This window comes from Tenrec ecaudatus, chromosome 18 (genome assembly GCF_050624435.1).
Source record: "Tenrec ecaudatus isolate mTenEca1 chromosome 18, mTenEca1.hap1, whole genome shotgun sequence".
NCBI classification, from domain to species: Eukaryota; Metazoa; Chordata; class Mammalia; order Afrosoricida; family Tenrecidae; genus Tenrec; species Tenrec ecaudatus.
This window is the reverse complement of record NC_134547.1, coordinates 9766096-9781034: the sequence shown is the minus strand read 5'-3', so window position 1 is coordinate 9781034 and position 14939 is coordinate 9766096. Positions and strand designations below refer to the sequence as shown.

The following is a 14939-nucleotide window of genomic DNA, read 5'->3' as shown; positions in this document are numbered from 1 at the left end:
AAACTCTTATCACAATCCACACATAGACATACATCAATTGTATAAAGCACATCCATACATTCCCCGCCCCAATCATTCTCAAAGCATTTGCTCTCCACTTAAGCCCTTTGCATCAGGTCCTTTTTTTCCCCCCTCCCTCCCCACTCCCCCCTCCTTCATGTGCCCTTGGTAATTTATACATTGTTATTTTGTCATATCTTGCCCTATCCTGAGTCTCCCTTCCCCCCCTTCTCTGCTGTCCATCTCCCAGGTAGGAGGTCACATGTGGATCCTTGTAATCAGTTCCCCCTTTCCAACCCACTCACCCTCCACTCTACTGGGCATGTTTCTTATCGAATGCTGGACTTAGTACACAGAGTGTCTTTTCTAGAAAAAGTCAATAGAGAGATGATTCCAGGTAAACAAAAGAGATCTTTCACGTAATAATACAACAATAATGAGAGCGTTTTGATGGGCGCCCCCAAGTAGCCGAGTCGCCCTGCAGGTCTGGAACAGAGCTTCTCCCTGACTCCCTTTGCAGTGAAACAATAACCAGGTCCAGATATCCGGGAGGGGTGGTGGTGCTAGTGAGTAACACTAGTCCAGCTTGCCCACCTCGACACAGAAAAGGAACCACATTTGCTAGAGCTGTTAGCAGGCAGGCCTCCCCTCAGCCACATGGAGGAACAGTCCCGGGAGCATCCTTCCCCAAAGACTCACCCAAAATGTGCTCCTTGATGACTTCCATCCTAGCAAGGGCACTTCCCCACAGACCTACCAAGGAAAGATAAGCATGACTGAAATGGTCGCCATGCCCTGGCTTCGAAGTTCAGCACGAAAGTCAATGGACTTTCGCACGGCTATGTCTTTGCCCTGGTGTGTCCGTCCCGGGTTGACTAGAGAAACACATTCATGGACACGCACCTGTGTATAAGAAAGAGCTTTATATACAAGAGCAGGTGACTATGGAGAAAACATCCCAGTCCGGTCCAGATCAAATCCATAAGTCCACTAGTAGCCCGTATGTTGGAAACCAATCTATATAAAGTCCTCTTCAGACCCACGCAACACATGCAGTGACACCAAATGAAGGAAGATCACAGGCTAGTGGGGGGAGGGCAGGGGGAGTCTTGTGGATCCAGTGGTGGTAGAAGCATATCCGCACTGGCAGGGGTCTCCGTGTCGTGGCTTCTCCAAGTCCAGTGCAAGGGTTCCATGAGCATAGCGTCATGTGTCTCATCAGTAGAGTGCTTTTCGGGAAGTGTGTGTGTGTCCCTGCCTCTGGTGAGCTTTCACACCTCCCAATGAGGTCATCAAGCTTCAGTCTGAATGGCAAGATAGACTTCACCCCTTGAATCCTCAAATTGACAACAGATTGTGTAACCACCACACCTGGGAAGGCCAACGCGGCCCTAAGACTATTCTTCCACTCAGAAAATACTTGCCAAGTCACTGTTGGGCACCAGGTACTCTTCAAGATGCTGGGAATATGGCTGTAGGCAAGATGGAAAAGGTCCCTCTCCATCCCCTTACCATGATCTGTTTTTCAATACATCACCTACCATGGTCTGTGTGCAGTGATTTGGGTGTTGGTCCATCCACCATCACATTCTCTGACAATGTCAGCAGTTAGGGGATGGGCTCTGCTTATCCTGGTCACAGAGGAACCCTCTGCCTTCAAAATGATGGCCCCATGTATCAACCAGTCATCCCCATTTCCAGCACATGGTAGGAACCCAAGGGTATAGGTAGACGTTCACTGTTCAACAGATACTCTTGAGACACACCGCAAGCCGGCATGAACGTGGAGGGCTAGCAAGTCCATTCTGACTCATTGGGACCCCGAGGGACAGAACAGATCTGCGGGAACCCCTACAGAGCAGATAATCCTATTCTGTCCTATGGGGTGGCTAGGAGTCAGAACCAATGAGGTGGCTCTTGTGGCATAATAGGTTACCTGTTGGGCTGCTGAGGTTAGCAGTTCGAACCCACCCTCCGCTCCTGGGAAGAAAGAGGAAACTGTCTGCCCCCACTAAGACCTGCCTCCTTGGAAACCCTAGATAAGGTCATAAGGCATCAGAAGAGATTGGAAGGTAGAGGCTCTACTTTGGGGTTTAATCCATACAGAAGCAGACCACCTGGGCTTTCTCACAAAACTCCACTGGGGAGGTTCAAACCAACCACCTTTTGGTCAGTAGCCAAGCGCTTGACCAGGGCTCATTAGGCAGCTTGCGGTGTGTCTCAAGAGTATCTGTTGAACAGTGAACGTCCACCTATACCCTTGGGTTCCTACCATGTGCTGGAAATGGGGATGACTGGTTGATTCATGGGGCCGTCATCATACACACTCTCCCATCCATACTTCGAGGGAAGTGCTAGCATCATCCTGCTCTCTCCAGATGAAGAACCCGGGCTTCAGAGAACGTAAGTGACTTGGCCTAGTGGACATGGTTGGTGTCATGTGCAGTACAGTTTTCTGACCCAGCAAAACAAAGAGCTAGAGGTCATCGGACCCCGGGTACTGAGAAGTGTAGGGTGCTGCAAGCATTTCACAAGTGAACATGATACCTATAGTAGCTATGTTAAACTATGTTAAAGCCAAGTATGGTAGCTACTACATAATCTGCTGCCAATTTGGGACTTAAGAGTGAAGGGGTGGAGTTTAGCCTGTCAATCAGGTGGCAGCTCAATGACCTCATTGGGAGGCGTGATGGAGATAAATAGCTCACTGCAGGCGGGATACACGCTCACTCCCTGCCAGACATTACTGACAATAAGCCTGATGGAGCTATGTTGATGCAGCCAGAGCCCTGGGAGCTGGAGGAGGCTCCGCGTGGAGACCCCTGCCAGCACGGAGATGCTTCTACTGCCACTGGATCCACAAGACTTTCCACTCACTGGCCTGTGATCTTCCTGCACTTGGCGTCATTGCATTTATGGACTAGTATTAGACTTAAGGGCTAATGTTGGACTTATGGACTTGATCTGGACTGGGCTGGGATGTTTTCTTAATGTGCAATTACTCTTCATATAAATCTCTTTTCTATGCACATATGAATGTCTATGAATTTGATTCTCTAGTCTACCCTGACTAACACACCAAGGAAACTCAATAAAACAACAGAACTCACTACCATTATGTCAATACCAACTCTTGATGTGAGCAGACAGTAATCGCCTTTCTCCCAAAGAGTGGTGGGTGGATTTGAACCAACAACCTTGTGGTTAACAGCCCAATGCATAACTCACAGTGCCACCAGGTCTCCACAGAGTTTTGCTTTTTCTCATTATGTTTGCTTTCACTGTGTTGGATTTTTGTTTTTGTTTCTTTGTTTTAATGTTTTTCATTGTCGTTATGGTGAAAGTTTATTCGGTCACTTGTTTTGTTTTAATACCGCATTCTTTAAAGAAATAGTTTGTTATACTCTTGCTTGGCTAGTGCCTAAGACATATTCTGAATCTGTTTACTGGAGGCTGTAGCTCTAGATTTGAAGCTCTCTATCTGAACCTAACCTATCAAGCCACCAAGGAGCCCTGGTGGTGTAGCAGAGTACACATTGGGCTACTAACCAGAGAGTCGGCAGCTCAAAACCACCAGCCCTTCCACAAGAGAAAGCTGAGATTTTCTACTCCAGTAAAGAGTTTCTGTCTCAGAAATCCAGAAAGGCAGTTATATCCTGTCCATTGAGTTGAAATAGACTCAATGGCAGTTTAATTTTTTTTCAGCTTTGAGTTTGGTTTTCCGTTTGTTGTGAAACCACCAAGAATCCCTGGTGATGCCGTGGGTTGAGTATTGGGCTGTTAGCCAGCAGGTCAACAGTTCAAGCCCACTAACCACCCCTCAGGAGAAATATAAGACTGTCTTGTTCCCATAGTGATTTATGGTCTTGGAAACCATATGAACCAGGTCTACTCCATCTTGTGGGTTTGGCTTTCAGAGCAGGTTGTGGGCAACAGTGACGATGCAGGAGAAGGAGCATCGCCTTACCATGATTTATCATCCATTGAGTTAGTTAAAGTTTATTGTGCCAACCTGGCCGATACACACACGTGGGGTTAACTGAAGGGTGGAGAGATAAATGGTTCAGTGAGCCTTGCCTTTCTAGTTCTCATGTCTCTTGCTTTCTGATTGTTGGACTAGGGTGTAGCTGCCTTAGCCAGTTCCCTGCTTCAGCTGGCAAGGCTCGCTTCCTGCAAGACATCCCCAAGGAGAAGTCACATAGACCTACCCTGATGCAGCCCTGGGTGCTGGAGCAGCCTTGTGAAGACCCCTGACAGCGCTGAGATGCTTATGCGTTCCCTGATTCGGCTATCCCCCTGCAGTCCGCATCATAGTGTGTGTTTTGTGAGATGGAGGAGGAATTTGTGGATTGGTGTTAGACATATGGGCTAATGGGTTAATGTTGGACTTGTGGGCTTGGGCAGCACTGGGTGGGGATGTTTTCTTGATGTGCACTTACCCTTTACATAAAACGCTCTTATACATATGAGTTTCTGTGGATTTGTTTCTCTAAAGTACCCAGACTAACACATCCAGTATAGCACATACTGACATCTAGTGCACAGTTACTTATTTCTGTGTTTTTCCATTCAGCATCACATTCCTGTGAGCATTTCTCTGGCTTCCCTGTGCTGGTCCACCACCTTCCTGCATGGTCGCCTAATAGATGTCCCAAAACAAAAAACTGAACCCCCTCCTCCCGGAAGTCCTCCACACCTCTGTTCCCTCCAAGAAGTCCGGCAGCAGAACAGACCTGGACTCTTGGGCAGGGAGGAGAACTTCCGCCCTTCCTCGCACCGTTGTATCACATCAGACCCCAGCACCAACCTTTCAAGAAGCTCAGGTCTCGCTCAGCCTCCAATATGACCAGCTTCCCCTCCTCAAATTTGCTTCCGAAGAGGCTAGTGGGAATGTAGACTCCAAGAGCAGGGTAGCCAGCATGGTGAGGCGTGAACTCGAACCAGGTCTCTGAGGGGGAGGCGATCCGAGAGTGAGCACCTGGCTCCTAGCCTGTGCTCAAAAGACACCCACGGAGTGAGAGATTCTAACCATGATGCTGCAAGATTAGACAGGGGTGGGAAACAGAGGACTGGGCAGAGGGGGTGTGCAACGAAATTCTCCAAGTTCGTGATTGAGGAACCTGAGACGCCAGGATGCTACAGAGGGCGGCCTTCACCTTTGTGAACTGGACATGAGGCCCAGTCACATTCTCCTGGCTGAAAATCATTCCCTCCGCAGCTCCCCCAACCCCCCATTAGTGGTGCTACTTTAAAAGATGTCTCTTACAAGCGCATGGCTAATTACTAAGCGGACTGGCACCCCTATCTATAGGAGCAGACATGTTTTTATAGTTCTCCCAACTCAGGGGACAGGTGACTCCCTCTACCTGCCCCCAGCACAATGAACTCAAGGGCACCTAGGTTGGGACACTACCCACCTAGGTTGGTGGTCTGTAACTAGAGGGGCTTGCATGTCCCCAGGCTACATAAGTTGGTGAAAGAATAGATTCTCTTCTCTCAGTAATCCCATGGAGGAGGTGTGCACACACTAGGTTCTCTGCCTGTCTTTTCTATTTCTTCTTAATTGTACAACCGCTCCTTAGAACCCAACCGGTTGTGTGCGGCTGGCTTCCTCTCACACACAGGGATTGTGCAACTTGGAGCGTTCTTTCCCAGACCGTCGACTCTGTATTCAGCCCAAGGAAACATGTTGCTATCACGGTCTCTGACAATTCCCCACACTTGAGCCTCAACGCCATCTCCATCTCCCTCCTCCTCCTCCTCCTCCATTCTATTGCGGCCGCTTCTCTCTGGGCTGGGAGTAAAGGGGAGAAGGAACTCACGCTGAGACAGGTCGGTTTATTTCTGCACTGTGGGGAGCCCTTAGAACAGTGGTTCTCAACGTGTGGGTCACGACCCCTTTTGGGGTCGAATGTCCCTTTCATAGGGGTGGCCTCAGACCATCAGAAAACATATATTTCTGATGGTCTTAGGAACCGAGACACCGCTCTATCTGTCTCCAGGCAGGTCCGCCCACATGTAGATACGCCCACCTGCGAGTAGCGGGCATGAAGACCATTACCCATGCTACACCGTGCTTCAAGACAAACTTTCATTGATTTGTCATTAGAAATAAATATTTCACAGTATATGACATATTGTTTTGTGATGAATCACTCTGCTTTCATATTGCTCCATTTGTAACAATGAAAATACATCCTGCCTATCAAATATTTGCATGACGACTCATCACAGGAGCAGAATGATAGTTGTGAAGTAGCAACAAAAATCATTTTATGGTGGGGGGGGTCTCCACCACATGAGGAACTGTCTGAAAGGGTCATGGCATGAGGAAGGCTGAGAACCACTGCCTTAGAATGTGTCAAGGCGGGGAATATTGACATGACCAGATCTTCCTTTTGGAAAGGTCCACTAGGCAGCCACAGGAGAAGGTGACAGGCCAGGGCAGGGAGGCCAGCGAGCAAGCAATGACAAGAATCTTCTGGCCCAGAACTGGCTCAGGGGTGATGGAAATGAGAAAAACGGATTCAAGTGTTGTCAGTGGCCTTTGAGTTGATTCAGGTTCCCGGTGACCTCATGCATGCGGAAGAGAAGGGCTCCGTTGGGTTTCCAAGGACAGGATCCTTCAAAAACAGATCGCAAGGCCTGTCGGGAGGCACTGCTGGTTGAGTCAGACTGTCAACCTCTTAGCTAATGGTCAAGGGCGTAAGCATTTGTACCATTGAACATGGACTCCTCGGGTTAAAGTGAGAAGTCACAGATGCCATGTGATGCCCTGGGTGAAGCACTGATCTGCTAACCATGGGGTTGGTGGTTCAAGCCTCCCAGCTGCTCCCTAGGAGAACGAGGCGGCTGTCCAATCCCATAAGGACCGACAGTCTCAGAAACCCGACAGAGCCGTCCCATGCACCCGACGTGAGTCTGAGTCAACTGGATGCCATGGATTGGAGTTGTTTGTGTTTTTCATGGGATGGGGTGAGACTGGTTGGATTTGCGAGTGTCGTCTCTGAAAAGGGACCGATCGTTAGAGAAGGGCATCGCGCCTGGTGAAAGTTGAGGGTCCGTGAAAATACCCCTCCAGAAGACAGGTTGGCATCGAGGCTGCAACAAGGGGTGAGAGCAATGCTAGGGGTGATTGGTTGTCCATCTGAACACCTTCAGAAGTTCCATGGAAGAAAGACCTGGTGTTCTGCTCCCATAAAGATTGCCGCCCTATGGGGCTGTTCTTGGCATTGCCCCGGAAATCGACACCCACCATCAGCAGGCGTTTCCCTCCTCTAAGATGAGCATCTCAGTGCCCGCAATCCCTGCCACAGGTGAACGTCACTCCTCCTGGGCTTGCCAAACGGAACCTCGGCGGCATGGTGGTAAAGCACTGGGCTGCTTACTCAAAGGTCAGTGGTTCAAACCCACCAGTCACTCCGTGGGAGAAAACTGAGGCTGTCTACTTCTGTAAGGAGCACAGCCTTGGGGACTCTAAGAGGCAGCTCCACTCTGTCCTCTGGGATCACTGTGAGTCAGACTCTATCCAGTGGTGCTGAGTTGTGGGAAACAGAAAGATTTCTCCCAAGTTGTCTCCCCCAAACATATGCCAAACTTAGCTGCTTGCTACACATGGTGAACGACTATACACTTGGAGGTCAACAGAAATAGGTCAGGAGTTATTCTCCCTGAGGGTCATCAGCCATCCAGAGCAAGCAGTCACCACTGTTTTTCCAACAAGTAGGACCCACTCCCTTCTGATGAGGAGAGTAGGTGACTGTTTCCTTGTAGGAGACCCTAGAGAGGTCAAGCCCACCCAAGGATGACCAAGGTTAGGCCGCCATCATGAATCTAGGGTCCGCCCATCTCATCACATGTATACCTCTAGCCCTTCCCATTGCTAATGTGCACACCCCTAGCTCATCCCCTTCCTGTCACGTTTATGCCTATCATACATCCCCTTCCTATGATGTGTATGCCTATTGTACTGCCCCTTCCTGTGATGTGTGGTTATCTGTAATCACACCCCCCCCAAGTAGTTATAGCCCTTGGTTAGCAATAAAGTTTGGCTCTCCTGCTCTCCCTCCCAGGCTCTCCCCACGAGGATTACCAAGCGGGGCTGTGTTGAGCATGCTACCATGAATTGTGTCTGACTAAATGACTCAATCTCTCTTCTATCTCTCATGCTCCCTATGACTTTACTATAATCTTTACTTGTTATCGCTGTACAATTGCGCCTACCGGACCAGTGGTGATTTGTTGGGGGTCCTCCTTTCCCCCGCACTGAGTCACCAGACTCCCCAAAGGCAAGATCAGGGAAACATCCTGGCACTTCACTCTAGGATTTTCAGCCTCTTCCTACCGCCCCCCCCCACATCCCCTCCCCAGGAGTGTTGGCTTACTGAGAGCCTTTTTGTCCTGCCAGGCAGTTCTGAGGTCATCGTCAATGGCGGCAAATATTGGGTAGGGCAGTGTCCCTTCTTCCATGTGCTTCGCCAGGCTGGACAAACAGGCATCGTGCAGCTTTGAGGAGAAGGCAGGAAGTTGAGTGGTGGAGATATAAAGAAGCCCTTTTGTCTCCCCCCACCCCACCCCACCCCGCACACACACACCCAGTGTGTGGAGAAGGAGCCCTGGTTAAGCACTTGGCGATGAACTTGACACCCAACTAACACATGGATTTTCTCTTCTGGAAGCTAAGCATGTCAGTGCCCACACTCACTGTTACAGGAGCCTTTCACTCCTCCTGGGCTCAACCTGGTAGTGCAGTGGGTTACCCATGGGGCTGCTAGGCACAAGGTCAGCAGTTTGAAACCAGCAGATACTCCGAGTGAGAAAGAGGAGGCTTTCTACTCTCAATAAAAGAGTTACAGTCTCAGGAGCCCCCAGGGACAGTTCTACCTTGGCCTCTTGGGTCGTTAGGAGTTGGAATTGACTTGATGGTGGTGAGTTTGTTCTTCCGAGAGAGTTCGCCGAAAGGCGTCCTGGCGCCATGGTCTTTCGGGGCTTGGCTGTGAACTAAAAGGTCGGCAGCTTCCACCCCACAGCAGCAGGGTCGCTGAGATAAAAGATGAGGCTGTCCAGGAAGGAGCCCTGGTGGTCTAGTGGGCAATTGTGGCTGTCACCTAATCTGGTGTCAATTTGAGGATGAAAAGTGTAGGGTGGAGTCTAGGCTGTCAATCCAGTGATAGCCAATGAGGCTTCTGTGTGGGCATGGCCTTCTCCTGAGAATTCTGGGAAATCTGGTTCTTCCTCCTTGGAGGCAGAAGACCTCTCTCTCTCTCTCTCTGCTACTCCCTGGAAGACATTGTAGAAGACAAGCCACATGGACGCAACCAGACCTCGGAAGCTGGAGAAGCCACAGAAAGACCCCTGCCAGCACTGAGATGATTACAACGCCACTGGACCCAAAGACTTTCTACCCACTGGCTTGTGATCGTCCTGGATTTGACTTCATTGCATGTGTTTCATGAGTCTGAAGAGGGCTTTATAGATTGGTATCAGAATATGCGTTAATATCAGACTTATGGCCTTGGACTGGACTGGGTTGGGATGTTTTCTCCATGTTCAATTCCTCTTGTATATACGCCTTTCCCTTATATACATATGCGTGTTTATGAGTTTGTTTCTCTAGTGCACCCGGACTAACACATATGGATATAAGGTGGCATCTTTGCATGTGGTCTCCCCTCTGCTGATACATCCTTTTCTTCCCTTTTCTCTGCACCTCTGAAACCCACATGGGAGAACGATCCTGTAGCCGGCTTAGCAAACTATTTGAAACACCCTAACCAAACGCACTGTTGGAATACCATTAGCCTATCCCAGCTTTCACACCCCTACTGGCCAAAGCAGAACTGCGAGTCCATCTATGGGTTTCTGAAGCTGTCCATCTTGACGGGTCAGACAGCCTCATCTTTCTCCTGTGAAGCAGCCAGTGGTTTCAAACAGCTGACTCTGCCGTGAGCAGCCCCACTTGTAAGACCTACAGGCAAAGACCGGAGACTGCTCTCCCCACTCCCCCTAAACGATTATGCTGAACTGCTCTTCCAACCTTGGGCTGAAAAGAACCTGAGGTCACTCTGTAGCGACAGAATGATGAGCCTCATCCGTAAGGACATGCACAGCTCCATTCCCTGTCCCTCGCAGCCATCGTGTGGGTTACAGAGGAAAGGTCTGTCCCAGTCCTGTGTGGGGCAAGCGATCGCGTCCGGTCTCCGGGTGCCCACCTTGGCATCCATCCCTCTCCCGCCCGGGGTTGAGGACCACTCACTTCTCTGGTCTGCTTGGACACAATGATGTAAGCCCAGAAGTCCGTCAGGGAGTAACTCTCCAGTCTGGCCGCCCGGATGGCTCTCTCCAGGCTCTGCTTCAGGTCCCACTCCTTCTGATCGAATCTACGTTTCAGCTCCTCCTCCGCCTCTTCCGTGTTGCCGTGATGGGCGTAAAAGGAAGACAGGGCCCTGGGGGCCGGCAGGCGGGGGTAAGAGCGGAGAGGGGAAGGTGGGCGGCTGATGGGCAGGTTGGGGATGGTGTGTACCCTGGAGGTCTCCGACCCTGAGCACTTACTTCCTGGACGGAAATGGATAACGAGTGGGTAAAAAACCACTAAGACTAGAGTCCTGATGGTGTGTGGTGGGTTCCGTCGTGGGCTGGTAACTACAGAGTCAGCGGTTCCAACCCACCAGGTGCTTGTCTGGAGAAAGATGAGGCTTTCTACTCCATCAAGTTGATTAGTCTAGGAAACCCACAGGGGGCAGTTCAATTCTGTCCTCTAAGGTCGCTAGGTGTTGGGATTCACTAGATGGCAGTGAGTTTGGGTGTCTGGGGTTTGGGGGAAAGGTAAGGTAGGAAATGGGGACCCTGCCACTTCCGGGGGCTGTTCTTGCCTCGTGGTGTTACCGCTGTTTTCTGGAACTGACAAACTGTTTCTGGCCAGTGGTGACCTACACGTGGCAGAGTTCTTGGCAGTGGCTAAGTGCCAGGTTGGGAGTTCAAACCAGCTGGTGAGCCATAGTCTGAGAAACGCTGTGGGGAGTTTTGCTCTGTCCTGTAAGATTTCTAGGAGTTGGAATCCAACTGACGGGGGTGGGTAATCGTTCTAGACACAGATTCCTGGGTTCTTTCTCTCCCAGTGCCCTCGGGGGTGGGTTTGAACAACCGACTTTTCTCTTATTAACCAAGCACAGGCCTTTCGTATTACTGGGAACCCACGTTCCGTCTTTTAAAACTCATTGTCTCCCAGTCCATCCTGGCTCCTAGTGACCCAGTAGGGCCAGAGGTAGACCTGCCCCTGTGGGTTTCCAATGGTCACTCTGCCGGAGTAGAGAGCCTCATCTTTCTAGGAGGAGCAATGGATGTTTTCAAACTGTTGACCTTGTGGTTGGCAGCCCAACGTGTGACCAGAGCTCCTATAGGAGGGCAGATTGTTTGTACCACTCAGAGACCTGCACCGTCAGCCAGGGAAGGACTCTCCTTCAATGGCAGCAAGGACGGACACTATTACGCCCTGGGGTCCCACAGTTCCCCAGCCCCCTTGGGACTCACCACGTGGAGCCAGAGACGCCCGTGAGGTACGTGACAGCATCCAACAGGCCCTGCTCCTTCATCTCACTCAGGACTCCGAGGCAGGCGAGGTGGGCCCGCAGCCCCCCACCAGAGCACAGCAAGGCGATGACAGGGGCCTGGGCATGGAGGGGTGCGGGGAGGAAGGGACCGTTGGAGGGCTTGTTCCTGGACTATGTCAGGGGAGTCATCAGGGTGGCCTGTGATCCCAAGGCATCTGACTCTGACTGCCCCCCTGCCCCCCACCGGCCCCCGGCTGCATTTAAGGGATGAACACTGGGTCTCTTTCTACCCCTTCTTCTCGGTTGTCTCAGGTTGTCATGTCGCTGGTGTGACGCAGTTGTACTGGCTTATACTTTGCACGTCAGGCGATTTGATGGTACAATGGTGCATATTAAGAAGAGTTGGGCACACATCACTATCCATTTCGGCACGCTTTCTCCTTTCTCCTACTCATTGTTGCTGGGCCCCTCCTCGCCCCACCCTGCCCCGCATCCTCCCCTGCGGAGCCCCCAGGTAATGATTCATCCCGTTACTGTCTCTACAGATTTACCCCTCCTGGATTGATATCCAGAACATCCTAACAAAACACAAACAGGAAGCAGACAAAAACAAAACAAACAAACAATCACGACCAGAAAAACCGCAACCGAAAACAAAGCAGAAAGTATTAAATCGTGACACAAATTTACCAGGGGTCAAAAGGCAGATCCAATGAGAAGCTGGTACCGTTTCCTAGTCTAAGCACATCTGTCGTAATCGACAACGCTCCCAGTCTGATGAGACGGGCTTGTTCTGTTTCGTGTTGTTTGCCTCTGAGGCACCTCCTGTCCCCTCCCTTCCCCGCAGCCCTCCCTGGCTGGGCTGCGCCCCAGACACTGGGCACAGAGAGAGGAAGCCAGGCAGGCCTCCTCCATACCTTATCCGTGTGGATCTCCAGTTTTCCCAGGGCCTTCGACACGTGGAGGCTGCGTTTCTCCACAGCCTCCTTCTCTTCTTTCTGGAGTCCAGGAATGCGGAGAACCTCAGAGCTTTCCACGGCAGAAACAAACAAACAAACAAACAAAGCCAAGGAATGAATGGATGAGCGCGCTGGCTGAACTACACGATGATGAACACCATGCATGTGAAGGCTGATAAAATGACAAATATATTATATATCTATTCAGGGCTCTGAGGCACAATGGATAGCACATTGGACTTCTATGCATCTATTCAGGAGCCCCAGTGGTGTGGTGGGTTACAAATTGGCTGCTAACTGCTGGGTCAGCAGTTCAAAACCACCCACCACTCCGAGGGAGAACAGGGAGGCTTCCCGTGTTCGTCAAGAGTCAGTCTTGGCAACCCACAGGGGCAGCTCTACTGCGTCCTGTAGGGTCGCTGTGAGTCAGAATCGACTTGATGGCAATGAGTTTGCCACACACACACAGGTATATACATACACAAACGCATATATCACACACGCACGCCATAGGATTTTCCATGAGCCCAACATGTAAACCCACTACACTGCCAGAGCTCTTTGTTGCAAACATATCTATTGAGATAGGTATAAATTCCGTGGTGGAGAAGAAATAAAAGCATGCTTGACAGTGGAATATTATGCATCCTTAAAGAATAAGGATTAAACTGTGCAACTCCTCGTGGCTTGGCTGGCGTGGTAGTTACATAATCTGGGCTCAGTTTAAAGATGAAGGGTGTAGGGGTGGAGTCTAGCCTGCCAATTGGGATACAGCCAATGAGGCCTCTGTGTGGGCGTGGCCTTCTCCTGAGGATCCTGGGAACTTGTTTTTCCTCCTTGGAAGCAGGAGACACTGTCTGTTCTCTGCTCACTCCCTTGGAGACTCTCTACTGAAAAGACTCAAGACTGAGAGTCGCTCTATTGACAAGACACATAGCGCTATCCTGATAGACCCCGTGTCCTGGGAACTGGAGGAGTTGTGGGAGCCACGTGGGGACCCCTGCCAGCGCTGAGATGCTTCCACCACCACTGGATCCACAAGACTTTGCACCCACTGGCCTGTGATCTTCCTGCATTCGGCATCATTGCATATGTTTCATGCGTCTGAAGAGGAATTTGTAGATTAGTATCAGACATATGGGCTAATATCAGGTTTAGGGACTTGATCTGGACTGGGCTGGGATGTTTTCTCAATATTCAATTGCTCTCGTATATAAACCTTTTTCTTATACACGTATGAGCCTCCCTGAATTTGTTTGTCTAGTCTACCCAGACTAACACAGGTGGATTTGAAGAATGCTATCCTGAGTGAGGTTAGTCAAAGACAGAAGGTCAAATATTGGGTGAGACCACTGTTCGGGGAACAAAGTTCATATAAAACTTTAGTATAACCAAACCATAATGCTCTACCTTAATGCTCTACCTTAAGGGTGTGTGTTGCCCAAGACAGTAGCTACCAGCCACTTTGTCCCAATTGTCCAAATACAGGTGTGTGCTGAGTGTAAAATACCTATGGGATTTTGAGGATTTCATATCAAAAGCAATAATAATTCAGAAATATTGCTCTACTTTTTTATATCGATTACTCGTTCAAATGATAATCCTTTATATATTAGCCAGAGCTCACTGCTACTGGGTCGGTTCCTACTCAAAGTGACCCTATAGGACAGAGTAGAACTGCCCCTTTGGGTTTTCAAGACTAAATCCTTATTGGAGCAGAGAGCCTCACCATTCTCATGCAGAGAGGCTGGTGGGTTCAAACAACTAACCTTGTGACAGCAGCCCTACCCCACCAGGGCTCTTTATTGAAAACCTATATCTATTGCGATGCGTATACACATTTATTTATAAGTAAATAAAGTCCATTATTGAAAGGAACTTAATGGTGTAGCCACTGTGGAAAACAGTTATAAAACTTTTTATTAATTCCATATTTCCACGGAGTTTTTGGAGGTCCCTCGACCACCCAGAAGAAGTGAGAGGAAATGTTCGAACAGAAAGTGTACCCGGGTGTTCACTGCTGCAGTCTTCCGAGTTGTCGAACAAAATCATCTCACTCTGACATGCGTTCTGTCCATCTAACGGATATCATTCAGCCATACGAATGGACGAGCCGCCGGCAGTTTGAAACCACCAGCCACTCCTCAGGAGAAGGAGGAGGCTTTCTACTCCCGTCGAGATTCACCGTCTCAGAAACTCAGTGGGTGACGGCAGTGAGATACAGAAGGAAGGATGTTCTGATAGAGGCTACAGTGGGGTAGACCTTGTCAGTGTTGTCAATGATGTCAGACACACAAGGACACGCATGGTCTGATCCCAATGATCAGAAGTACCTGGGATGAGCAAATCCGTGGAAAGTAGATTAGTGGTTGCCAAGAGCTTGAGGAGATCGGGAGTTGTGGGAAACAGAAAACTTTCTCCCAAGTCGTCT

The 14939-nt window shown here is 49.9% G+C and overlaps 1 protein-coding gene across 1 annotated transcript in view; it reads right to left on the bottom strand.

Annotated features, from left to right (window-relative positions):
• The window catches only part of PLA2G4C (phospholipase A2 group IVC), a 28520-nt gene extending 15847 nt beyond the window's left edge, over positions 1–12673 (bottom strand). Inside the window, exons 1-6 of the mRNA XM_075537916.1 lie at positions 12467–12673; positions 11530–11666; positions 10256–10445; positions 8385–8505; positions 4808–4948; positions 700–753 (exon numbers count right to left, since the gene is read on the bottom strand). Coding sequence (XP_075394031.1) covers positions 700–753; positions 4808–4948; positions 8385–8505; positions 10256–10445; positions 11530–11666; positions 12467–12673 — 850 coding nt within the window. The remainder of the gene's footprint in view (positions 1–699; positions 754–4807; positions 4949–8384; positions 8506–10255; positions 10446–11529; positions 11667–12466) is intronic.
• Between the last annotated feature and the right edge of the window lie 2266 nt (positions 12674–14939).